This window comes from Ochotona princeps, chromosome 20, assembly GCF_030435755.1.
Source record: "Ochotona princeps isolate mOchPri1 chromosome 20, mOchPri1.hap1, whole genome shotgun sequence".
Classification (NCBI taxonomy): domain Eukaryota; kingdom Metazoa; phylum Chordata; class Mammalia; order Lagomorpha; family Ochotonidae; genus Ochotona; species Ochotona princeps.
In genome coordinates this window covers 30,650,347-30,676,351 of record NC_080851.1, presented here as the reverse complement: position 1 = coordinate 30,676,351, position 26,005 = coordinate 30,650,347, and the positions used below count along the sequence as shown (strand labels likewise).

General features: G+C 47.1%; 1 protein-coding gene across 2 annotated transcripts in view; it reads right to left on the bottom strand.

Annotated features, from left to right (window-relative positions):
* RAPGEF5 (Rap guanine nucleotide exchange factor 5) overlaps positions 1-26,005 on the bottom strand; it is a 201,758-nt gene that overhangs the window by 35,814 nt on the left and 139,939 nt on the right. For both annotated transcript variants that reach the window (XM_058678275.1, XM_004582451.3), the window contains 3 exons: positions 22,973-23,097; positions 22,423-22,511; positions 1,100-1,178 (listed from right to left, as the gene is read on the bottom strand). In XM_058678275.1, coding sequence (XP_058534258.1) covers positions 1,100-1,178; positions 22,423-22,511; positions 22,973-23,097 — 293 coding nt within the window. The remainder of the gene's footprint in view (positions 1-1,099; positions 1,179-22,422; positions 22,512-22,972; positions 23,098-26,005) is intronic.

Genomic DNA, 26,005 nt, shown 5'->3' with positions numbered 1-26,005 from the left:
TCATTCCAAAACACCCTTGAAAAAGCAGAAATTTAACTTGCTAATTATTTGTTAATGTTCTTAGTAGCATTACACTAGGGAGCTACAAAAAAAATCTGAGTGTATTACAGAAATGTTCCAAAATCGAAACTAATAAAGTTTCAAAACACCCACTGGTCACCCACTTTGGTCACAGAATAAACAGTAAAGTACTAAAAAGTAAACACCATTTCCATCTGCGGATTCCTAAGAGAGATTTGACTTTTTCCCCTTTCTGGTGTTTTTACTTACTCCTTTACTGGGGGATGCGGACTGTGAAATGGGGAGACACACAGAAATGATAATCAGGTCTTAGAACTTCAGGGCACACAAAACGCAAGCCATTTTCTGATTCTTGTGAGCCCGGTAGCATCTTTGGTTTAATAAAAGCATGGCAGAGAACAGGCTCTCCAAAATGCTTCTAAAACACCATCCTAAAACATAGCAAAGCAAGAGGCTCACTTGGAGACTCCCCGAAGTTTACGAGGGTTTTGCTTCTGGCCTTTCCGATGTTCTGTGCTGCATCTCTTCCAGTGAGTGGACACAATTATAAGGCTTCCTTAAGTGGTCATTAACCTCATAACACATCCATCATTCTCAGAGCTTCCAGTGACAGAGCAATCAAAACATAAAGGTGGCTGTGGTGACTCGGTCAGACCTCCCTGGTGGGGGGTGTGGGGGAGGGCGGGAGCCGTCACCTCTGTGGGACACTGCACCACTGGTCAGACTCCCACTGACTGAGCCTAGCCAAGCCCACTTAGGTGGGGATCCCCGCCACCCCACTGGGCCTGGGTCTGGAGCCCAGAGTCAACCCAATAGGGGCCTCCAGATTTCTCAGCCAAAGGGAGGCCGATCTGCAGCAAACATCACATGAGCAGGTCAGTTCCTCCGCAGCACAGGAGGGGAGGACAGCAGTCACCACCATGTCCAAGTTCTGTCTCATCTTGGACATTATTGTGCTAATATTTAACACAGCCCCACCCTACTGAGGGGTTGAATCCATGAGGAAACGGCGGTTAACGCCTGATGGTGGGGCATCGGCCTGGCAGGTGGGCAATACCCTTAGGTTCGTGAAGGATATTGCCTGAGCAGCGCCTGGCACAAGTCGTCAGTCGTCATGAAGACAGTGTAGGTCAGAAGGAAGTCATCGAGCAGGGTTTCTGCAGAAGGAGAAAGCAAATACAAGGTCAGCAAAGAGCATGGTGGGCAGGGCAGCTGCTCCCCAGGCCCCGGGCAGTGTGCACCGCAGCGTGCACAGGACGGTGGGAGCAGGAGGGGCTGGAACAGGACAATTCCAGCCACCAAACATGTTACTGGTGGAAATATGCTATTGATTGAAAAACTGACATACAATGACTTAAGCAATGAGATCTTTCTTCTTGCAAGTTTCTCAAAACACTTATTATGTTGCTCCTACTCCAAAAGTATCCTTTATATTTGTGCATAATGATGCTATGAAAGACTAGAGAGTAATGTCTTTTTTTAAAGATTTTTTATTTTTATTGATAAGTCAGATACACAGAGAGGAGGAGAGACAGACAGGAAGATCTTCCATCTGTTAATTCACCCCCCAAGTGATCTCAATGGTCGGAACTCAGCCAATCCAAAGCCAGGAGCCAAGAACCTCCTCCGGGTCTCTTGTGTGGGTGCAGGATCCCAAGGTTTTGGGCCGTCCTCAACTGCTTTTTCAGGCCACAGGCAGGGAGCTGAATGGGAAGCGGGGCCACCGGGATTAGAACTAGTGCCCATATGGGATCCCAGCATATGCAAAGTGAGGAGTCCAGTCACTAGGCTACTCCACTGGGCCCATAATGCCTTCTTTTTAAAATACTCAACTTACCCCCCAATCTTTACAGAAAACAAAATCGTCATGTTCCAATATATTATGGCTTTCCAAAGGCAACTACTTAAGTCAAGGGCAAGTTCAAAGGAAAATAACACCCGGAGGCTAAGACGTGGTCTGAGGGCATGTCCCTCCCACTCAGAAGCCTCTGTGAGAAGCTAAGAAGGCGACATGTGACTTTGTCACTGTGGGGAACAGGCTGAGCTGAGCATGGTGACAGCAGAGAGCAAGGACAATGCGTCACAACACACTTCCTCCCAACGCCCTTTTCCTACCCACAAAGAGAGGTTCTACTTTGTACCATCTCCTTGCTGTGCATGTTCTTGCAAAAGTCCCTCCAATACCTGCCAGGGAATTGCTAAAGAGGCAATCCTTGACTTCCAATTGAATTTTCCAAAAATCACAGAAAATATGATGTACAGAATGCAGCAAAGTCACGGGGTGGAGACTGGCAGGTGGGTGCTGTGGTGTCCTGGGAGGCAGTAGATGGTGTCTCAAGTGCTCGTGTCTCCCGAGCATCAGACAGGAGACACAGCTGAAGTTGCAGGCTTTATTTCTGTTTGGTGACAGATTTTCAAGATAATACTGATCTGTATCACGGCAAATGTAATTCTATTTTTTTTTGAAAGGTAGACACACACACACATATACCAGCCCACTGGTTCACTCTCCAAATGCCGTGATAAGTAGAGTTGGGCCAGCTCAAAACCAGGAACTCACAGCTCATTTCGGATCTCCAGCATGAATGACAGAAACCCGTGTACTTGATCCGTAACCTCCTGCCTCCCACACCGTGCCTTAGTAGGGAGCAGGACTGGAAGTGGAGTGGGGCGCTTGAACCCAGGTACTATGACATAGGTTGTGAGTAAACTAAGCAATCTCAGCTGCTATGCCACAGTGCCCACCTCCATATTTTTTAAAAAAAAAACCTCTTTTAATAGCAAGATACTCTTAGTTGAAATGTATCAGAAGTGTTACTAAAGTCTACCAAGGGATTAAAGAAAATCATGATCGAGGCAGCCACTGTGGCCGAGAGGATTAAGCCTCCATTTGGGGACTGGATCCTCTATCTGGTACTTGGGATCAACCCAGCATTTGCACCTGTCTCTGGCTCAAACCCAGCTTCCTGCTAATGTGCCCGAGAGGCAGCAGATTGTGGCTCAAGTACAGACTCCCTGCCGCCCACCAGACAGAGTCACTGAGTCAAACTTGCCCTTTGTGGTCATTTGGCAAGTGAACAGAGTATGGAAAATTCTGTCACTCTGATTTCCAAAAAACAAAATCAAATCAAAATAAATATTTAAAAACATTAAATAAAAAACTTCATGAAAGACTATGTAAAGACTTATTTGTGATAAGCAGTAGCATTAATTATAAAATAATACATTGGACAAATGGCACCTAAAACATAAAGTACATCTACATTTCTAATGTTGCATTGCACAGTAACACATCAGCCAGCGCTGGTCTAACTCATTCTTACTGTATGACAACAGCAGGTCTCCAAACACAAATGATCATGCTGAGTCTAGCAAAACAAAGCTGTGGTGCTGCCTGATCAGTCAATGTCCTGTGGGTGGACAGGCACAGCCTACAGTCTCAGAAGCACATCCTACCGGAGTCCACGCTTCTGGAAACTTTTACCATGTGAACAAAAACACCTGCTCCCCACTCGTCAACCCGGATCTTTTGTAATCACTGGTCACGTTAATGAACAACTTGCTATATGCAGTGTGTGTCTTTCCCAATGGTTATGAAACCAGCTGAAATGAAAGCCAACCCTGTATGGGTCTGAGACTCCAGGGTGTCTCGGGGAACTATTAATGTGTGATGTCGCTGAGCAACGTTAAAAGTGCTCTATGTTAAAGATGACAGGTGAAAACGCCACCAGCTCGCTGGTCTGCTTGGAGATGAGCATGCATTCGTTCTCCATTCAGTGTCAAGTGCAGCAGGCAAAGAGGCTGGGAGTGGATTTGAGGGTCTTCAATAGCCTCTGACACACAGAACCCACTGGGACATGCAGGTACAGAAGCCTCTGGGACCAGCCCTGCACAATTCATATGCTCTGCATTGAAAATGTTGTGTGTTGAGCCCTGTGCAGTGGCCTAGTGGCTAACGTCCTCGCCTTGCACGTGCCAGGTTCCCATATGGGCACCAGTTCTAATCCTGGCAACCCTGTTTCCCATCCAGCTTCTTGCTTATGGCCTGGAATAGCAGTCAAGGACAGCCCAAAGCCTTGGGACCCTGCACCCACGTGGGAGGCCTAGAAAAAGCTCCTGGCTTTGGATCAGCTCGGCTCCAGCCATTGCGGCTGCTTGGGGAGTGAATCTAAGGATGGAAGATCTTCCTCTCTGTCTGTCTTTCCTCTTCTCTGCATATCTGACTTTCCAATAAAAATAAAACAAATCTTTAAAAAAGAAAAAAAGAAAAGAAAATATTGAGTGTGGCATACAGATCCAGATTCTCCGGGAGGTCCTCACACTTAGCTGCACTTAATGAGGTTGGGACTATTTCTCTAATCAAGACTTACTTCATTAGTAGCTGAGATTAAAAAGAACACCATTAACTTTGACACAGCCAGTCACTTCATTCCAGAACAACCTCAGATAATGAACTGAGTCACTCGGAGTGTCTGGTTGGATGGCGACAAACCCATTTGGCACTCCATTCAATTAATCAGCTCACAGATGACAATATTTTCTTAAGGGCTTTGACCCAGAAATGCTTATTTTCCTCTAAGCCACTACCATATTTAATATTCAACAGCATTTACCTAATTATCTCCCCACCATAGAAATATTAATTAAAATAAAAACAATGAGGCTACATAAAAACATCTCCAGTGAAAAGTTCTAATGAATAAAACCGACTCCCCAAATGCCTAACTTGTCTAACTACAATGTTATGAAATGTCTCTTTATAAAGAGCTAGCCTTTATTTTTTTTTCAGCACTGCTATTTTTTTCCTATGCAGATTCTGAAAGCAACTGAGTGACTTGAATTAAAAAAACATAATCAAAATGAGGCACTTCAGACAAGAGTGTATTTGAGAACAGCCAAGCTTTGCGAAAGGCTACACCATGGGTCCTGAGGTATTTCTGGAACCATATTGACTATCGGCACAATCCCCTGAAGACGATTAACCCACAATAGCCATTTAGAAAGGCTAGCAAGTCCACAGACACCCATATGAAGACACTATAATTATCTATTATATTACATCATAATTAATAGTAATTTAAGACTGTAGGCAGAGAAGCACTCTTGTAGTTATAGAAGCGTCTTTGATTTAAACAAATGCACAGCTGCCACACACCATGCACATTCTGAATAAAAGAGGCTACGCATCTCATTTTCTAACTCTGAAAAGCAAGGCACTCACAGACAACTTTCCTTGGCAATTCCCCTCATGAACTCAACCATGGAGTTCACCTCACAGTCTTGGCTCGAACAAGGATAAACATCTGGGAACATCCTATAGGAGAAGGCATTTTTTCCAGGGACTCTTTCAATACAGGAAACATTGCTCCAGGACAAAAGCCATGCCAGGGATAGGATATCAGCCTGAGCATCCCTCATGGCCCAGGTGTCTATGGAACTGGGTCCCTGAAGCCTCATGCTTATGACACAGAGGGAGGACACTTAATGCAAATGTGGTGACCAGAGACTGGACCTCTGAGAAGTAAAGCCACTGAGTATTTTTGATTGATACTGCCTCTACAACCCATTTAATCTAAGCATGGGAATGCAAATATTAACATTGTCCAAACAACTCCCTATTCCCCGACGCATCACTGGCCATTGGGTTTCACCTGTGTTTTGCCATCAGATTCAGTGGAATTTAAGGCACTTTCAAGTATGTTCCACTAAACCTTTATTTCATGAAGCCAAGAAGAGCTTTCAACTTAAATGAGCTTTCAGCTCATTCTTGGCTCTGGAACTCACCAATTAATTGAGAAGCGGGGCCAATATATACCATGTAATTTGATGAAACAAAGAGAAAAATATTTTTGAATGTTCTTGCTTGAATCACAGATTAAAGCAGCACACTGCTGGACCGCTTTGCCAGTTGCTTATACATTTCTGAAAGCAGAAGTCATGATGCCAAAAGCAGCTGTGTACAGCTTTGCCAGGCAAGTAAGTCATGCCTATTTTTACAATTTCACCACAGAGTTCCACTTAGTCATTCTACTACTACTAAATCTTGAGGTCTAGTTTTATTTTCTGACATCTGTTAGGTAAGAAATGCTTATTGATTTAAAACTGTGCACATAGCAAACCTTAAAAAGCCAGCCTTTACAGCGATAGGAACTTAGGACAGACAGGGGTGGGGGTGCATCCTTCTAACCTATTTTTATTGAAATTTGCCAAATCATGATTTGGAAAAATCCACTGTTCTTTGGGGAGGAACAATTTAAAAACAGGTGTTGCTCTTGGAGCTACGTTTACTTCTGTATATTACCTTTCGAAAAATGGTACAATGAGGAGAAGCACAGAATAACATTGGCCAGACTGTGGCACCCAGAGGTAGGGTCATGCTTGCAGAGCAGCTGGGACTAAGAGAGCAGAGGGAACCCCAGCACCATCATAACCCACTTGGGGGCTCAAGTGTGTGGCTGCCAAGCCCACTGGGGAGGCTGAGAAAGCAGGATAAACATTACAAGAAAATCAGAGTGCTAGAAGTCTCCCTGGTAGCTTAACTCTCCGGGTCTTAGTTAGGTCACTGGAATCCCATCTACATCAGAGTTGCAGTGAGGATGGGATGTACAGTGCATCTATAGCAGGTAGCAGAGAACCTGGTACGCACCAGGAACTCAATACTCTATGTTTAAAAAAATCATTTATTTGAAAGTCAGAGAGCGAGGGAGATACTGCTTCTCTATCTTTCAGTTTAGTTCCTACATGGCCACAAGGCCAGGGCTGGGCCAGGCCAGAGCCAGGAGCTTTATCCATGGCCCCTCATGTGGGTGGCAGGGTCCCAAACACCTAGGCCTTCTTCCACTGCCTTTCCCAGGTACATCAGCAGGGAGCTGGATCAGATGTGGAACAGCCAGAACATAAAACAGTGCCCATGAGAAAAGCTAGTGTCATAGGTGGTTGCTTTACCAGCTGTGTCACAACATCAGCTCCAATACTATTTCTTGTTTAGCTTCACAACAGAAAATCATTTAGATCTACCCTGTCCCAATTCTCCAAGTGTCATCAGTCAATCGGAAAAACTGAGTACCTAGAACTGAACATAAACCAAGATGAACTGGGGGAGAAAGAGATACAGCAAGCCTGAGCAGAGGAATGGAGGCACCTGTGGTTGAGTCACAAACCCAAAGCAGGTAGGCTTTGCACATCCTTTAAAGATGAGGTCAGAGTGATTATACAAATCAGGAGTGCTGGCATTGTGGCACAGCAGCTTAAGCTGTGGCCTGGCACACTGCCATCCTATATGAATGCTGGTTTGTTGGTTTGCATTCCAGCTGCGCTACTTCCAATCCAGCTCCCTGCTCATGCACCTGGGAAAGCAGTGAAAAATGGCTCAAGTATTTACACCCCTGTATCCATGTGGGAGACCCACATGAGGTTCCTGGCTTCTTTAAGCTGGCCCAGCCCTGCCCATTGTGGTCATTCAGAGGAGTGAACCAGTGGTTGGAAGCCGTGTGTGGGTGTGTTTCCCTTTCTGTAATTGCCTTTCAAACAAATAAATATACTTTTTATAAACAAATTAGAAGCTCTGGCTACCCCAGGTCCATATCTCACATGACAGGCAAGGTACAGAGCCGAGGTACCTTTTGCTTTCAGTGCTGTGCCAGGCAGGCCTCACCCACTCACTGTCCACGGACACCTGAATTTATGAGTCTTAGCTTATGGTACACTAGCAAAGCAGTAATGAGAGGAAACTGCAGAGCTTAACCGACAAGTGGAGTAAAGTAAAAAAAGCAGATTATAGCCCATTCCTGGAAGACCACTCAGGGCTACCTTTGGGAGCTGGGGGCTCCTGTACAGAACAAGGCCAGGGAATTTTGGTGGGGGGCCTGAGTGGTGCTGAAGGAGATACAGACGAAGCTTGCTACACTACAGGGGTCAAATGGAGAAGGGAAGAACTAAAGGGAGGGAGGTGAGTTTCTCTTTAAAATGTGTCAAGCTTGGGTTTTCTCCAGGTTACTCTGAGCAGAGCTGTCCAGCAAACTATCAAAGATCAGAGGTCATTGAAGAGGCCTGGAATTATGACTTTGGGAAATCCAACACACAGAGGAAGTCCAAGGCCACTAGGAACTTTCACAAATGAATACAAGAAAAGCAAGTGGCGGTCTCTGGGTGGGCTGGGGTGGACAGTGAGGTTGTGGCGGCTTGGAGGGAAGGTTGCATAAGCAGACGCACAGTGCAGTCATTCAGACACCACCTGGGCTGTCCACATCCCACCCTGCACACCCCGAGCTAGATTCTAATTCCAATTTCAGTTTCTTCTTAATGCTCAACTCTTGGAGCCTGTAGGTGATGGCTGAAGCACCTGGGTTCCTGCCAGCCAGGTGGGCGATCTGAACTGAACTTCAGGCTCTTTGGGTTTCAGCTTGACCCAGCCAAAGCTGTTATGAGCTAAACCAGCACATGGAAGAGCTCTTTGTCTCTGCCTTTCAAATAAACAAATAAAGTTTAAAACAAGAGAAAACATTGAAGCTAGCACTACAGTGTAGTGGCAAAGACACTCCATGCTATCCTGGCATCCCATATGGTTGCTGGTTCATGTTCATGCTGCCCTACCTCCAACCCATCTCCCAGCTAATGACTGGGACAGCAGTGGACTCGGTCAGAGTACTTGGGTCTATGCTCCCACATGGGAGACTGGATGAAGTTCCCAACTTAAGACTGGCCCAGTTCCAGCTGCTGCAATCATTTGGGGAGTGAACTAGCAGATGGAAGATTTCTATTTCTCTCTCTGTTTCTCCTGCTTTCCTGCAACTCCTTCCCCAACCTTGCCTCTCAAATAAATACGTCTTAATAAAAAAAGTTGAATTAAGGGACAGCAAAGAGGGGAGAAATAAGGTAGAGTAAGGAAGGACGAGCCATATGCAGCAGAAACCAAAAGGAACGGGGTCCTGGGCTTGGACAAGGAGGGTCCTAAGGCAGCTGCTACAGGAAGGAGGTGGAAGTCACCCAGGGCTGTAGGGCCAGCGCATGTGCGGGGCAGACGGTCTCAGAGGGGTGTCCTGGGTACACGGTGGGACATGGCCTCGTCAGGCCGGCAGGAATGCAGGAGGAGTATGAGGAACAGCTGGTTTCCCCTCAAGACTCTTGCTGCCATTGCAGTGCTCATTGATCGGAAGCAGCAAGTGGCCTCCCAGATGAGTCAGGGTGGGGGAGAGACGGCATGATCTAGGCATGGAGCGTTTCATTTCACAGCGTCCATCGGAGCAGGGGGAACTGCCGTGGGGATGAAGGCTTCAATACCAATTGGCCAGCACTGCCAATAAAAATGAATGTCTGTGGCTGAGAGGCACTCAGTCTCCCCGGGCTGTGGTGTGCTTGCGTGATTAACATCCCGTCGTGTGTTCCCAAGACACAGGCTGTGTTTCTAACAGCTTGTCAGCTCAACATTCTAAAATTGCAGTTAACAAAGAAAACATTAATTTAAACATAGGGTCTTAAATTAGAAGGCCCAGATGCAGCTATTTCAAGAAATTAATAGTCACTTTTAACACTGTGATCAATTCAGGATTGGTATGATTTTTTTTCACCCCTTAGGCACCTTCAGTAGCTTCCTTCTGAAACCTGAACAATATATCGCCATTCTGAATGTCAACAGCTCTCAGGTCATTTGGAATCATTAGCACAGAAATTCATAGGAGGCAAATGTCTATCTTTTTCTGGTTAACACAATTCTAGGAATTTCACAGAGAAATTATTGTCCTCAAAGCTGAGCAACAGACCACTGATGGTCTCTTGTAGCACCTAAGAACTGGTGTGGTAGCTCTACATATTCCAAAGATACTCCACACAACCTGCTCATTTAAGGTGAACTTTCAGTTTGAGGCATTTTCAGAATAACCTGCCACAACACCTGACGCTGGTGGCTTCCAATGGGAGGCCATTTAGTGTCCTGCCTGTTGGCCATTCTCTGGAGGGCAGATCTGTCAGCCAGGAGCTGCCAGCATGATGCCTCCAGGTTCTGATCCCTGGAGTAGCGAGGAGAGCCTTTGTAGGAGCTCATAGCTACTTCCTCTCACAGGCAGTTGAAGAGCTCTTCCCCGAACTCCTGGTTACCAAGACTGGGCACTGTGCTTGGTGCCACAGAAAAGACAAAGATACTGAGAACCATGGGCCCTTCCCTTAGTCAAGGACACTGATACCCACACCAATGTCTTGGTGGTCTTTGGCTCAGTTTCCATCTCTGCTTGCACACACATCAGCTCCCAAACACACATCAGCAGTCATTGGCTAAGGGATTTTTAGTGCTTTTGAGCTAAAAACATTTCACACAGACTCTTTTGTTACCAATGCTTCTAATAGGTCTGTTTTAAAACACATGTAGGGGTGGGCATTTGGTACAGGGGCTAAGCTGCTACTTTGGACATGGCAGTCCAATTCAGCGTGCCTGGGCTTAAGCTCCACTTCTGCTTCTGGCAAATGCACTCCCTGGAGGACAGGAGGTGACTGGAGAACTGGATGGATTTCAGGATTTCCTGGTTTGAGCGTGGCCCAGCCCTGGCTGTTGTGAGAATGAATGGAGTGAACCAATAGATGAACGACTGCTATAAAGTAGAATTTTAAAATAAAATAACAACAATAAAAAGATACTACTCAGAGGCTGGCACTGTGCTATAGTAGGCTAAATTCTCTGCTGGTGGTTCTAACACCCCATAGAGGTACTGGTTTGAGTCCTGGCTGCTCCACTTCCAATCCAGCTCCCTGCTTATGGCCTGAGGAAACAGTGAAGGATGGCCCAAGTCCTTGGACCCCAGCACCCACGTGGGAAACCCAGAGGAAGCTGAGTTGTTCTGAAGCCAGGAGTCAACAGCCTCCTCTGGGTCTCTAACTGTGTCTTTCAAATAAAAAAATCAACTAAAAAATATATATATATAATAAAAATACAATTCAAACCTAGAAACATTTAAAGGCTTTTCTCACCACTGATGATGCAAAGGGAGTTCAAGATAATTTATGGAGAACTGGAATTAAAAGGTAAGTTTACTGTGCTGAAAAACTTGTGAAATCCATCATAGTTTTTTTTTAAAAATAATATACATTTTCCATAAACATTCTAGACTTCTCATGAACTAAAAATTTTCATAAGTTGAAGGATATAACCAGTAACATGACTTGCCTTCTAAAGTGTTCCAATGATCAAAAACAGAAGAACTTTTAAAATTAAAACTTTTACTTATTTTCATTTGCCATTCAAAAGCAGAAAGACAGAGAGCTCGCAATTTTTGATTCACTTTCCAAATGCCCACAGACAGGGCTGGGACAGGCTGAAGGCAGAAGCCCAAAAACTCAATCCAGGTCTCCCAGAAGGATGGTAGGGAACCAACCCATTGAGTCATCATCACCTAGTGCCTCCCAGGATGTGCATTTACAGGAAGTTGAGCCAGGATTCACACCTAGGCAAATAGTGATACAGAGAACACTGGAGTTCCAAGTGATGACTTATCCCCTGTGCCAAATACTCATTGCAGGAAAGAACATGAAAATGGCTTGCCGGGCCTTCAAATTCAGATCCAATTGAACTGCGATATGAAAGGTCATATTTTAGGTGTCCAACTTCAGGGAGAAGATACAAAATTAAGATGAAAAGATCTTTACTTTGCTCATTTTTTTCCTCCCCTTAATGAAGTCTTTGACATGACACTAGATTTAGAATATCTATAAGCCTGCCACCCAAGAGCAAATTATGCCATGCTAAAAAAAAGAAAAAGAACAACACACTCAATCCAAGTACTGCGTAAGTTCCTGTTTGTTACAGGACTATGGGAGATACACAAGGGATGTGCCAAGAAGGAAAACAGTGGAAGCTCCTCAAAACCATGCTCATCTGCAGACGGAGCAGATGCGTGCCAATGGGCAGTTTCGAAGCGTGCTTTTCACAATCACACTCAGTGACGCTCACTTAAAGGAGCTGAAAAAGAGGAAGGTTCAGAAAGTGTCCCCATCACTAACGCTGCAGCAGAAGACAATCAAGAATTGCTCTGCAAACTCTTTCCCAGCGCTATTTATATGATGCCAGCTCCGGGGGGGTGTGTGATTTTAGCTGTCCACTTTCCCTTCACTCGTCTTGCTCACAGCTGTCCAATTTCATTGGTAGTTCTACTGCCTGCCACACACAGCCTCATGGGCCAGGCAAGAAGCTGCAAAAGGAAAGAAAGGAATGGTTCCTAGCGAAAAGAGCAGGTGAAAACAGAATACCGGGAAACGAAGGCCAAGGTTATCGGGAGAACGACCACGAGGGACAAGTGGGGTGAAGCCCAACAACACGTCTATGGAAGGCTAGACTTGGCCGACTCAGAGGGCGTCCCTTTCAGAAGGAGCCATCATGTGGCTGAAACAAGCCATGCTTTCCTTTTGCACACTTGGGAGATCACGGCAGGTGCACTGTCTCACACGCAGAACAAACTCCCACAGGTTATGCTCTGACAGTGACGGGAAAGGAAGGACGTCGAGGAGGATGTCACCGGCAGAGAGTAACATGTGACCTTCTCATTTTTAGATCCACCAACTGGAGTGATGCTAAAGGTCTCCTGAGACACAGAAAGGGAGTTGCCCTCCAGGGAAAGTGGCAGCTGAACACACTGCCAAGTCCTATTCCTGCAGTGACACGGTCACCCTCACAGATGACACAGCCTTCTCGCCTCCTTGCCATGTGCTGTCACACAAATGCTGGACTTGCATCATGCACCACAAGGAGGTTGTGGGAATGCAGCTGGATATGGTCAAAATCGCACACATTCCCATGAAGGCACATTAGGTCGTGTACTTGTAGAGCCCATGCTGAGAAAATGCAGGAGGGGGTACATTTTCAGATTAACAACAGGGGTTTTTTTCTGTCACAAGAACAAAGCCCCAGCCAGCACTCGGCCAGGAAACTGTGCTGCGGATTATTTTCCCCAAGAATTACAGAGAGGAGAAGAAACAGAAATAGCTTTCATCCCTGAAGGGTACAACATTACGAAGAGAGAATACACAGAGAAAATTGAACAAGTTGTTCTTTGATTTAAATTTGTTTGTTTTTAAGAGGGCAAAAAAAAAAAAAAAAGTGATTTGTACTCGGGATTTGTTTTGAAAGCCGCCCTTGTTCCACGCCAAAGAGACGAGAGATCTGAGCCATCAGCTTCTTCCAATAAATAACTGAACAGTATTAATAGGATCCCATAATTCTACAAGAATTTTGAGATTTATCAGACAGGGCCATCAGAATTTGCAGTAGGGTACCCCAGCAATTGAGAGGCTGCCACCCTATAGCAGAGAATTGGTGAAGAGTCCTGGCTGCTCTGCCTAGGATCCAGCTCCCTGGAGGGCAACAGAAGACATCCTAAGCACTTGCTTGTGGAAGACCAGGAGGGAGGGTCCGGCTCCTGGCTTCAGCTTGGCCCAGCTCTGGTTTTTGTGTCCATTTGGGAAGTGATCCGGGGGAATCAAAGCTCTCTCTTTGTATGTCTCTCTCCAACTTCCTCTTACTTTCAAGTAAATAAACATTTTTTTCTTAAATTAAAAATTAAATTTTATTAACATATTTTGAATCTTTGAAAATTAATATTCATGTACAGACTTATGGCAACTCAGTGTACCCAATATATGTATTTTTATTCAAGACCCAGAGAGACCAACACACACACACACACACACACACACACACACACACACACACACACGGAGGGAGGAAGAAGTGAAGGAGGGAGGGGGAGAGAGGGAGGGAGGGGGAGAGGGAGAAATCCCAACACTAGCTTACTCCCTAAATGGCCCTTGCCAAAAACAGTTGAGCTTCCCATCATGAAACACTTGAACTTCCCATCACGAAATCCACTGTTAAATGCTCAACTTTTAAAGACAAATGCCACACCTTGGAACTTACTGCCAATTTCTCCTTTAAAGAAATATTACAGGTAATATTTCAAATTACCTACTGTTTTAGTTTCTACTTTATAAATTAAGACACATATGCCTGTAAACACATATTATAGTAAATTATATAGTAGTGAGCACAGCATTAATAAGGATGAAAATGCAAAGATAATCATAAAATAAGCAATTAATGAATATGCTTCAGTCACTATAAATACTGGGTAATCAGTGAATGAACTACTATCTTCCATGCAGAAATCATCAGTAATAAGCAAACTAACATTCAGTTTATAAACTACAGCTCAAACGTGGAACATGAAAATGATGCGATTAAAATGACACATTCCAGCCATTGTGGTGGTACAGTGAGTCAAGCCAAGACATCCCACATTGGAGGGCTGGAGTCCTGGCTACTCCATGTGCAGCTCCACTCCCTGCTTGTGCACCTGAGAAGACAGCAGAAGAGGGCCCAAGGATGGGGACCCCTGTTGGACTAATCCAGGCACAGCTGCTGGAACCATTCAGGAGTTCATGGTTCTCTCTTACCCTCTCCCCGCCTCTGGAAACAACTTGAGAAAAAAAGCACAAACACATTCCAATGACCCAGTGTCCTACTAAAGAGGAAATATTTCCTGAAAAGTATGCCCTCTGCCTCCTTATATGCTAACCCATTAGACTTCTCCCATCGCCTATTGGTTGTGCTGTAATGAAAACTTCTACAGTCCCATTATTAATCAGTGTACGTTAATGATCTTCTGCGTCAGCTCAGTCTCATTTCATTTCACCTTGCTTCATTACCAACCAGGTTATCAATTAACCCACGATCCACTGGCAGTGTAAAAACATCAATCCCCTTGTTATCACACATAATATTCATGTTCAGAAACGGTGTGAGCACATTAACCTGGAAGAAGAACACCTCAAAGGAAATCCACCATCACAACCCGAGCTCTAATCACTTTTCCACCGAACAGTCTGATGCTGTGTGAGCCAGAGCGAGGCCCTCCCTCTCGCTCGCTCGCTCTCCTTCTTGGTCTTTTTGAAGTAGTTAGCTCACCTGGGGGCCATCACACTCCTAGCTGTAAGCCAAGAAGCAGGGCTTTGTGTTGGAGAGGCGATCTCTCTAATTGGGTATGGAACATCTGATATGGGGTTTATTATAGTTCGAACTGAATGGTACAATTTTTTTTCTTAACCTCACCTCTGCCTTTTATCCATGATTCCAATCTATAACTAAAATCATTTCTGGGATAAAGCTAGGTTCATTTCCAGTTCCAAGCAATCAGGCAATTATCAAAGCAAGTCAATGAACTAAGTCCATTAAACGGAGCTTGGGACTCTATCCCATTATCCATGATGGCCTTGAGTTTCAAGAAATATATCTGGGTTGTGAGTCATCTTGGAAAGGGGTCTTGCACGTCACATGGTGTAAGGTCTCTTTTCTGGTAAATAGGCAAATGGAGAAAAAAATCTGTAGTTAAGCCTAATGACTTCTGATAGAATCCATTTTCCAAGTCAGGAGATGAGAGAACTGCCAGAAGCCAAAACATTCCAAACAAATCTAAACAAAGGAACTCTGGCATAAACGTAACAGAGCAGTCACAGCAGGTATGTCACAGCTCCGTGGGCTCTGACGTGGGGACCTCTACCTGCCACGGGGATGGAGGTTCTGAGTTTTCAACATGTCTAGGAAGACACGGCCCACTTCCTTAACAGGGCTGATCACCACTGCCTGGACACGGCTCAGCCCACTGGGGCTCACACTAATGAATTTACACTTCTGATGACTTTCTTTTTTTCAATGTGTACTTAGGTGCACAAAATTAGTCTAAGATTTAAAAGTGACAGATTTCATCTGGCTGCAAAAGACCTCAAGGGCCAACCTATTCCAGCCTGGGAAGAACTCATTTCACCATTTTTAAGATGATCAAAGGAACAATACTCTTGTCAGAGATCTGCATCCACTAGAGTGGATTCTAGGGCTCTCACACACCAGGCTGGGTTAGCTGGAACGGTCCCAAGCTTCTTTCACTTGAATTCAGTCTATTTCTTCTGGTTCTGAATTTTGTCAGATAAGACCAGAAGTTTCACCTATTTTGATGCTAAAATATATTCAATGCATTAAATAGCTTACAGCTTCTTTAAAGTGGGTGCATTTGTCCTCTACCGGCATCATCTAATGTTTTTGCATTTATTTTTGTTCACTGTATGATTCCTGCCACAAACACGACCATGTTTGGGTCTATTTGATTTTCAGGGACGTTCCTGACATTTAAAAGTCAAAGCTAACTTTCTTACAGCATGAAGAAATTCTGTTTTCCTAAGGTTCTCATTCAGGTGCATATGGGAACTGAATAATGAAGAATGCACTGGTAGATTTACAACTGAGGCAGTGGGTCAAGAGACAAGTTCAGGAATAAAAGAGGCAGAGGGAGAGGGGTCAGGAGCCTAAGAGACCTGAGGCATTACTTCTCAATGCAGCAGAAGGCAAGCTGCTATACCTCATTCTTGCAATGAACTATTTCTGAATGTTGGCTTGATGAATACAACTGTGTAGATGGATTTTTGCAAGGTGATACGTCAAAAGCTGTCCCTTAGAACTTTGGAAGTTTCCTGCTGGACAAGGGTATGTACAGACACAGGCCCATCATCCCCAGGGGTGGCTGCCGGTGTGGACTGCAGTGGTCACATGATGCCTGGGGAGGTGGCAGGTGATGGCTCTAGCATTGAGGTCCCTGCCACCCCCAGGGAGACCCAGGTGGAGTTCCTGGCTCCTGGCTGTTGAGAGTATCTGGGGAGTGCATCAGTGCATGGGAGATTTCTTCTCTCTCTCTTTCTCTGTGTACATATCTGTCTCTGTGTCTTTCAAATTAAAAAAAAAACAACGGAAATGAGACATGGTATTCTATTTCAGAGGTTTTTCAAACCTGACTGCGTCTCAGAGTCACCTGGGGAGCTCTCAAAGCCCATTAATAGCTCAGGCTCCAGCTCAGCCTGGGCACGGTTCAGACAGGCTTCAGGTACTGGTCGTGTGTGGCTACAGATGAACTGCACTGGTCCACTTGTTGTATGACATTACAGAATGAGACAAGATAAAGAGAAAAGAATAATTCTATGCGTGGAACAATTGTACAAAATCACAGAAGGACTTGCCATTATCTAGACATTTCCCTGTTTACCCTCTAAACGTTAGTCCTGCAAGACAGGCTGCTATAGAGGGTGGGGTGGGAGCGGGGGCAGTAAGTCTAGCAATTTGAGAGAGGAAGCTTGGGACAGAGACATTTCAGAGATTGTTCCAGATATCCTCAAAGGCCAGGGATTCAAGAAAGGGGTTCACGTGAGCAAGGGTCACATGTCAGGGGCTTGTTCTCAGCTTGCTGCTGGCAAGGGGGAAGATAAACCCACTGAACAGAGAGTGCCCTGTGGGGCCTCCCGCTCAGGCTTTTCCTTTTCTTTCCTTTTTTAAGATTTATTTATTTTATTTGAAAGATAGATCTATAGACAGAAGGAGAAAGTTACTTCTGGATCTCCTGCATGGATGAGGGGCCCAAGGACTTTGGCCAGCCTCTGCTGCTCTCCTGGGCCATAAGCAGCAAGCTGGATCCGCAGTGGAACAGTGGTGTACAAACTGGTGTCCCTAAGAGATGCAGGTGCTGGAAGGTGGAGGATTAGTCTGTTGTGCCAATGCCTGGCCACTCTGCTCTGGTTTTACTGCAATTCTGTATGCAGGCATCTGTATGGGAGCTGTGTCTCTTCCTAACAGGGATGCATGCTCTTGCACACAGGCTGCACCTGCTACAGGATGCTCAGTGGAAGCTATCAACACTGGGACATTCTGGACTGAGCGACACAGACCTCGCCACTCTGAGGCACACAGTAACTGAATCTCCTGAATGACAATCTCACAGAATCAAAAAAAAAAAAAAAAAGGCAGCCATACCTTCAAGAAATCAGGTCAGGCGTAATGAGAATCCGCTGGGACGCGGACTCTATTCTCTCGGCTTGTTTTTCCTGGAAATCTGTAGAAGTGAGGACTTTCTCTTCCATTAGGTGGATAAACAATGATAAAATACAAAGTAACATGTTTCTTGTGGTATCACGGATGCAAAGGGAAAAATCAGGAAGATCTGTCACTATAAAATCCACCTGCTCTCCAGTCATCCCCGGGCTTTGAAACAGAAATCACTGTCCCCAGCAGAAGTATCTTTGAGAAGAACCCCCCTCTGCTTCCTCTCTGGGGAAGGACAATAGCAAAGGAGAGCAGCCGCCACCACCACAGGTGGTTGGGCTGCCTGGGTCCCTTCTGCTCCTCCACTCACAGCTCTGCTTCACGGCTCTGCCATCCTCCTGTGCTGGGAATGGCCCTTTTCTGGAAGGACAGAGGGTGGAGCTGCAAAGATGGCTTGGTTTTTCTCAAACTTTGCAGAAGGTTTTTCAAATCAGAACCTGAGTCTGGAAAGGGGAAATCTCTGAGAAGGCTTCAATCGGCTTTCCATGTTCACAATGCCAGCAACAAGGCTCCCGAAGTGTTTCCACCTCCAGCAATGAAGAATGGAATAAAGGGAGGGTTGGTGAAAAACTTACTGTGACCACACATTTCATCACTAAAGGGGACTGTTGCAGATTCGTGAGGCTCTCAAAGCTCAACTGCCTGGTTTGCTTGTCCCCTATCAGCACTTCCCATCCACCTTCTTTTTAAGAATTAAAAAGCAGAAAAGTTCATTTGTTCAATGCCACAGATGTCACTGGACAACTCCTTGTGCTTGGTTCTACCAGGAGGAGGAAAAAAATCTGAGTGCTGGTGATTATGAAGGTAAGTGAGTGTGTAAGAGATGATACAGGTAAAGCCTTACTGGGTGTTCTCAAGTATCTCTACATGTAAATTTGTTTTCAAGACCCAGCCTGACTTCATGATGTAATACTATACGAGCCATTTAGTTATTTCCTATGCTTTTCTTTGTAACATTTATTCATATACTTGAAAGGCAAGAATACAGATGCTTCTCCTTTACTGATTTATTTACCAAACGCCCACAAAGGCCAGGACTGGGCCAGACTCTCAATCTGGGTGTCTCATGTGAGTACCTTGGAGCCAAGGACTGGAGCCTTCACCTGCTGCCTTGCAGGATGTGCCTCAGCAGGAAGCTGGCACTAGGGGCAGAGCTAGGATTCAAACTCAGGTACTCCATCCCAAATGGCGTCTTCACTCTGATGCCAAACACCTGTCCCTTGGTTTTATTCTGGGTTTAAGCAGCAACAGGAAGGCTTCTCTGGATGGCCCTGGCATTCTCTCTCCTATTCCACTCATCTCACTGAACTCCCACATCTGCGTTGACATCAATCAGCAACCAGGTCAGCTTGGCCTGTGTGCTGGGGCAAATATCTGGTGCAGGAGTGGAGGTGCTGCTTGGGACACCCACATCCCATACAAAGTTGGGGTTCCAGCTCTGATTCCAGCTTCCTGCTGATGTGTACCCTGGGAGGTAGCAGCAGGTACTGGGGTCCCTGCCACCCACATGAGAGTCCTGGGTTGCATTCTCAGAGATTCTGGCTTTGGATTGGTCCATTCCCAGCTATTCACGGATACTTGGGAAATGAAGCGACAGTTGGAAGAGTTCTGAGAGCTTGTCAAACAAAATGAGGAGAAACAAATGCATTAAACATACACATAGACACACACACCCAAGGCCTTGCATCTGTATTTCATAATTAACTGCCTTTGGTAGGAAAGAGACGGGCAGTTCCTCACATCCCTGGCTGGCTCATCCTGCCTGCCATGCCGATGGCACAGGCAGGATAGTGGGAATGCAGAGCAGACTCACCCCAGCTTTGGGGACCCTGGCTTCCCTCCCATGTACCCTTTCTCTTTGCTGCCTCCGGGGTCGGGTGGAGGGCTACCAGATGGCTCCATCTCCCTCCAAGGGGTACCCAAGAACATAAAAACGTCGCTGCCTACTTTTATTGCAGCCCCTTCTCATTTTCCTCCATCTGTCCTCCATATGGTTGCTGCAGCTCCATGAGGCTCCGGAGCACACAGGTTCTGTTAATGAGGGCTGCCAATCTGACCAAGAAGGAGGCCAGGAGCTCTCCTCCGCCAGGGCAAAGAGGTACCACTTGATCAATATCCGACCTGTTCAGAGTTCAAGCCACTTTATCTTGGACCCCAACAGAAAATCAAGTTTATGTTTGCTATATTTCTGTTAGCATCAAAACCACAGGCAGCCTGTCTGCTGCATTTTCTCCAAGTGCTGCACTTGCAGTTTTGACAAAGTGCATGGGGCTTCCATGTGGGCATCCCTATGATACACACATCAATCACCCTTCTTTCCAAAGGTCTTGGCCTTTTCCTGTTTAAAAGACAAAAATTCTTGGAGGGGAGGAAAATCGTTACCATGTGTGTCCCTGCAAATGTCTATGCTGAACTCTCAAGTCCCAAGCACGTCTTGCTCCTCCAACTTGGAGGAAATGAGTTCCTGGCATCGAGTGGGGCTCTGCACAAGGTGCTGGCAGGTCAAGCTGTGACCTTTTTGTGCAATGCACGCATGAGGCTGAGGTGACAGATCTGATCCTGGGGCTTGCTAGAATCAGAAGAATGCAGGACTGAAACTCACAGAGGCCCTGTGCACGTTGAGACCCGACGATGGCATTCGTAACCGTGTTAGGGTGATTCATAGTCCCAGCAGGGAGTAGTAGCAACCTGTTAGTGAACACCTGGGTTGTATTTTGCTAAAGTAAAGAAAACACAAACTAATGACAATTTGGGGGGTAGGTGGGGCTGGGGGAGGCACAACAGCAGGAGGGAAATCCGGAGCGACCTCATTAGGTGTCAATCATTGCCGTGCTTAGCAGTATGACCTACATACAAGTCTTGTATTATAGAGGAGACTCTGAGGGTTATTAACAAGAAGAAGCCAGTCAGGCCCCACCGTATTACAGGTGCTCTCTATGACAAAGAATTTGCCTGGATCCCAGCAAACTCCCTGTGTACAGGCAGTCTGGTCATCAGGACGTGGGTTAACTAAACCCAATTACACGCTGGCTGCATGTGACGAGACAAAACCCAGGAATGGTGTGCACAGGAAAAATGAATATAGACACAAAAGCAGCCCAGCCAAGGCCACAACAACACATTTTTTTCTTGCAAAAAATGACAACTATTGATTCTACCCGCCCCCCAAACCATATGCCAAACAAAGCCATGTGGGTACTTTAAAAAGTTCACAGGAGATGCACAGTGTGAAGAAATGATGTGCGGATGTCAACGTTTATCTGGATCTGAAGCGGATTTCTCTATTTCATTGCCAACTTTCCCAAGTTCCCTTGACATCAGACAGTAAAGTCACTGTAGGCTACACTCTGTGGCCATTTGGTTACTTTTGGTTTTCAGCTCATTCACCAGGATCACACAACACACACACACACACACACACACACACACATCCCTGTGTCTCTCTCACTGTCCTTCACAGAGCCAGCTGGGACCAGACACCTCTGATGTCCAGACAAAACTACCAGCAGACCAGAACCTCTTGTTCTCACCTAAACTGTCATTTCATGATCCTTCCTGCCTGCCAAAACAAAACAACACAACACAAAACCGCCAGAGTGCCCTGCACTAATGTAAGCCACAACTGCCCTTTTTCTGGGTGCAATCGATTCCCTGCACCGTGTGGGTATCACCAGGGCTCAGGGCAGTAGCAAAAAAGTGCATTTCATGGAAGGGGGTGGAGTCACAAAAGTATTGGTGTAAAAGCCCAGGACTTGTTTTTCCACATAATTGCTCCAGGCTGCAGGAGATGACAAATGCTGCTGAAGAGAATCAAGTGCTCTCCCTTCTGTGATTATAGCTAGTTGAGGGCCAATCAGGTGGTAAGCAGAACAACAATGATTCTAAAACGTGCAAGAGTGGCAAAGCTCAAAGGAGCTAGAGGAGAAATCTGACCCTCTCCAGCACCAGTGAACACCAGAGGGGCTGTAGGTGCCCCACCGTTAGCAGGCAGCTTGTGAACCACTTGGAAAAAAGGCAGAAGTTGAAGCTGAGCTTGCAGCCGCCAGGAAAGCTGCCTTCACTGTTGACATCTGGGTGCTGAGATGCCCCCTACTCAACGCTCAGCCCAGCACTTCCTCCAAGCCTCTGCCATTTCTTCCTCCTGAAGGACTAGGGAATGCTGGCTTTCTGCCAGCTGCTTCAGGTTGATATTTGCTTAAAAAAAAAAAAAAAAAGGAGCAGCGAAACAGGAAGATCTGCCTTGAGATCCTATCGCTGTCTTTGTACGTGCGTCCCAGGTAGCGGCTGGCTGGGCACCCACATGCGTCCATTTACTGGATGCAGAGGGGACCGCAGCGCCAGGCACAGAAGGAGCGTCCTGCAGCGTGTGGCGGGTCACCCTGGCCTGGCATCTGAGGACACCGGCGCCCGGGGGCAAGGGGAAGCCAGCTGCAGCCCTGGCCAGCAGTGGGTCTGGAGCCATCCTGGGCCATCCAGCGGGGCGGGGCGCCGTGGAGAAGGTGACTTACCTGTTTCTTTGTCCTGGACTTCTTCCAGGTGCAAGTCATTCAGGAGGTGCTCCAGAATCTTCTCTGGCGTCCCGGACACCACCACGTACCTGTCGGAGAGCAAGGAATCCGCTGAGTCCTCCTCGGCCGAGGACTGGGAGCGGCTACTCCACTCGTCATCGTCATCTTCCTCGTCGATGTATTTGAAATAAGGCACATCGAAGGTGGGCAGCGCCGCCGCCTCTTTCCTCTCCAGTCGCGGGTCAAAGACCCTCAGCCGGGAGCTGCCCATGGCGTACCGGGGCTAACAAAGGCATCCCCCCGCCCTCCCACCTCGACGCTCCCGGAGCGCGCCGTGCCCGTGCTCTCGCCGGGAACCGAGCGCGTCTGGCTGCGCGCTGCTCTGCAGTCAGCTAGAACACCGCCGCCGCTGCCTGGGAGGGAGGCGGAGAGAAGCGGGAGGGACGAGGGAGGGAGGGAGGGAGGGAGGGAGGGATGCAGGAAGGCAGGGAGGGAGGGAGGCGGGCAGACACGGAGGAGAGAGGGCCCGGGGGCTGCGGGGAACTCTCACCTCCAATCGGCGTCCGCGCCGGTCGCCGTGGGGGCTGGGCCGCTGCCGCTGCCCCGCACTCTCTTCAGCACCAAGACGTCCCGCTCTTGCTCCCGCACCTGCACTGTGCTCACCTCTTCGTCTTGCTTTGATGGTGAATGGGAGAAGGAGAGAAGGAGAGAAGAGATGAGTCAGGGATAGGGAGTTGGGGAAGGGGAGGTGGGGCAGCCCCAACAACTCCCCATTTCCTACCCCCAGGACCTGGCTAAAGCTGCTGCAGGGCTGCCCTCCCCAGAGTTTTCACCCGCCAGCTTCCAGACCCAAAGCAGCGCAGCCCAACGTGCGAGCCAGTGGGATTCCAGGAGCTTGTTCTGTACAAAACCACTGAAATCCGAGAATGCCTGGCACATTCATTGCACTGTGCAATATTCTTTCACCTGGTCAAACGCTCTCAGAATGGCGACAGGGTTGAAAACTAACGTGATTGAACTACCTGAACTCTCGCTGTTCGAATGAGACTTCACATTCCATGTGCAACATCATACTCATTTGACTTCACCGTCCGTCTTACTTCTAAAGGTAGGCAGAAAGCTACCTGCACCTCCATCATTTTGGCTCATCTTTTTCTGTTTTGTTTTAAATTTGAGATGGCCCTCACAATGGACACTGTACTTGTCGGCTAGAATGCAGGCACATGCCGCCACCCTCCCCCCTTGGGTCGCGGCAAGGCTGAGCCACCATTCGTTTCTGCACACGCAGCTTCCAGGCTGACCCAGCGTGGCCCGCTGACGTGGCCGGTCACAGAGGGCACTCCTTGCTGACCCAGCAGTGTGGACAGGCGCTGCCGGTCCCCTAGTGATGAACTCTCACAGAGGGTTTAGGCAGGAAGCCCCTCCAGGATGCAGCAGGCAGCAGGTAGCCAGCAGGGGTGGGAGTGGGAAGGACCCCAAGATGCTTGTAAGAACATTAAGCTTCTCTCTTTCTGGTGCAATGAGCAAGATTAGAGTAAGACAAATCGACTATGAGTAGGTGGCACCTTAAAAAATTAAGTCACCTCTTTTACATCAGTTTTCTGTTGCCACTGACAGCAAATTCCACCTCTAAGTAGGCACAAACGTGAAGGAGAAAGGCCGTGGACTCCCCTTCCCCTACTCCTCACTAAGGGACAAAAAGTCCCTGACCCGGTGGGACCAGCAGGGATAGATATGCATTTGATTCAGCTTTCCTAAGAGTGGGAAGACACTAATCGCACCATAATTGCTTACCAATTCAGCCAGAACATCCCTGTGCTACCTGCTCCCCCAACCCGCGAGGAAATACAGCCACCTGGCCATTAGCAATATCATTTCATGATCATTGTTTTTTAATCTTTCAGTGGCACATCATCCTCTGATGGGAAGCTGCTGGATTACATTTCGGCAAGGTCAGGGGCACAGTTACTGTGGCAATTAATGCGGGATATTCATCGGGAAGCTCCCCGAGGAAGGCGGCCTAGCTCCCCCCTCCAACATGAATACCAATGTGTAATTGCCATTTCTCATTTCTCCTCAGGGGTTCTTTTGTTATCCCTGCTGCTGAAGGGGAATAAGGTGGCAGGAGAGGGGGCATATATTAACCTCTCCTGCCACCCCCTCGCCGTCGAGAGTCTTGGATCCCCAGCACATACAGACACACAGGAGATCATCCAGCATCTGCTGTCTGCAAGTAGGAAGGTCTTTCCTGTGTCTGCTCATCGTAAAGCTGGCTTTGCATTTTTGCAGGCGGGCTGCTGTCATTCGGGAGTACATTTTGCACTCCACGTGCCCATGATGTATGGCATTATTAACTTCCCTGGGCCGCGCACATACATATGGATGGGCAGGGCTTCTCTCAGATGTCTGCCTAACTGATAGGTATTACGTGGCTGTGTGTGCAGCGGCCACACTCTGCTGGGCAGGCGAATGGCTGCACTGTATTGATATGCTATCAATAGCATCTATGTCACTGTGATAGCTTTCCTTTTGGAAAACCTGTTAGAAAAGGGCAGAGGAATCAATGTTCGAGGGGGAGCTGTCAGTTATCTGAGATTGCCACGAAATCACAGTCATCCTGGTTTATGATATCGGCTGTCAAGGAGGAAAGCAAAATGGATGTTGCCTGACCCCCTCTCTTGACAAATCTCTCTTCCTGAGAAAGAGCAGAAGGTCTGGGTAGGAAATATCATTCTTATGTTGGCTTGGCTATGAGTACAAGTGTTAAGAGAATGAATCGTGGAAGATATGTTTGCTGACACATCCTTTGTGAAATGCTGGCGAAGCGCTGGAAACCCTGCACTGACGGGCCTCCTATGGGGAAGGCACTGTGTTGGACCCTAAGCAAAGATGAGTAAGATGGAACTGGCTCTGTGAATTGGTGGGTTAAACCACTTGCTTGCAGCACCAGCATCCAATGTGGGCACCAGTTCGAGACCTAGCTGTTCCATTTCCATCCAGCTTCCTTGCAAATGTGCTTAGGCAAGCAACAGAGGCTGGCCCAAGGCCTTGGGCCTCTGTACCCATGTGGGAGACCTGGAAGAAGTTTCTGGCTCTGGGCTCTGGCCTGGCCCAGTCCCAGTCCTTGTTGGTCATTTGGGGGAGTGAATCAACAAATGGAAGATTTCTTTCTATCTCCCCAACCCCCTGCTCTGTAACTCTGCCTTTCAAATAAATAAAATAAATCTTAAAAAATGAACAAGATAAGCACTGGCTCTGAACACACAAGTCAACAGGCTCCATGAGAATGTAAACTGGGCAAGATGTGGCCAAACACAGGATGCAAGGAAGAGTGGACTCAGTGGGAGCTGAGGTCACCATGGGTGGAACACAGACTGGGAAGGTCAAGTTGGGAAGAGGGGTGTTAATGTAGCTGGGGACATGCCAGTTGTGGACAGACTGTGGAGGTTGTCCTCCAGGTCAGGGTCAAGGCCAGAGATAGCAACTGTGGATTATCTCAGGACAGGCGCCAGGATGAGACTGGAGGCGAAAGCAGGAAACAGGACACAGAAGAGGGTGAAGTCAGAGCCAGAAAATACAGATG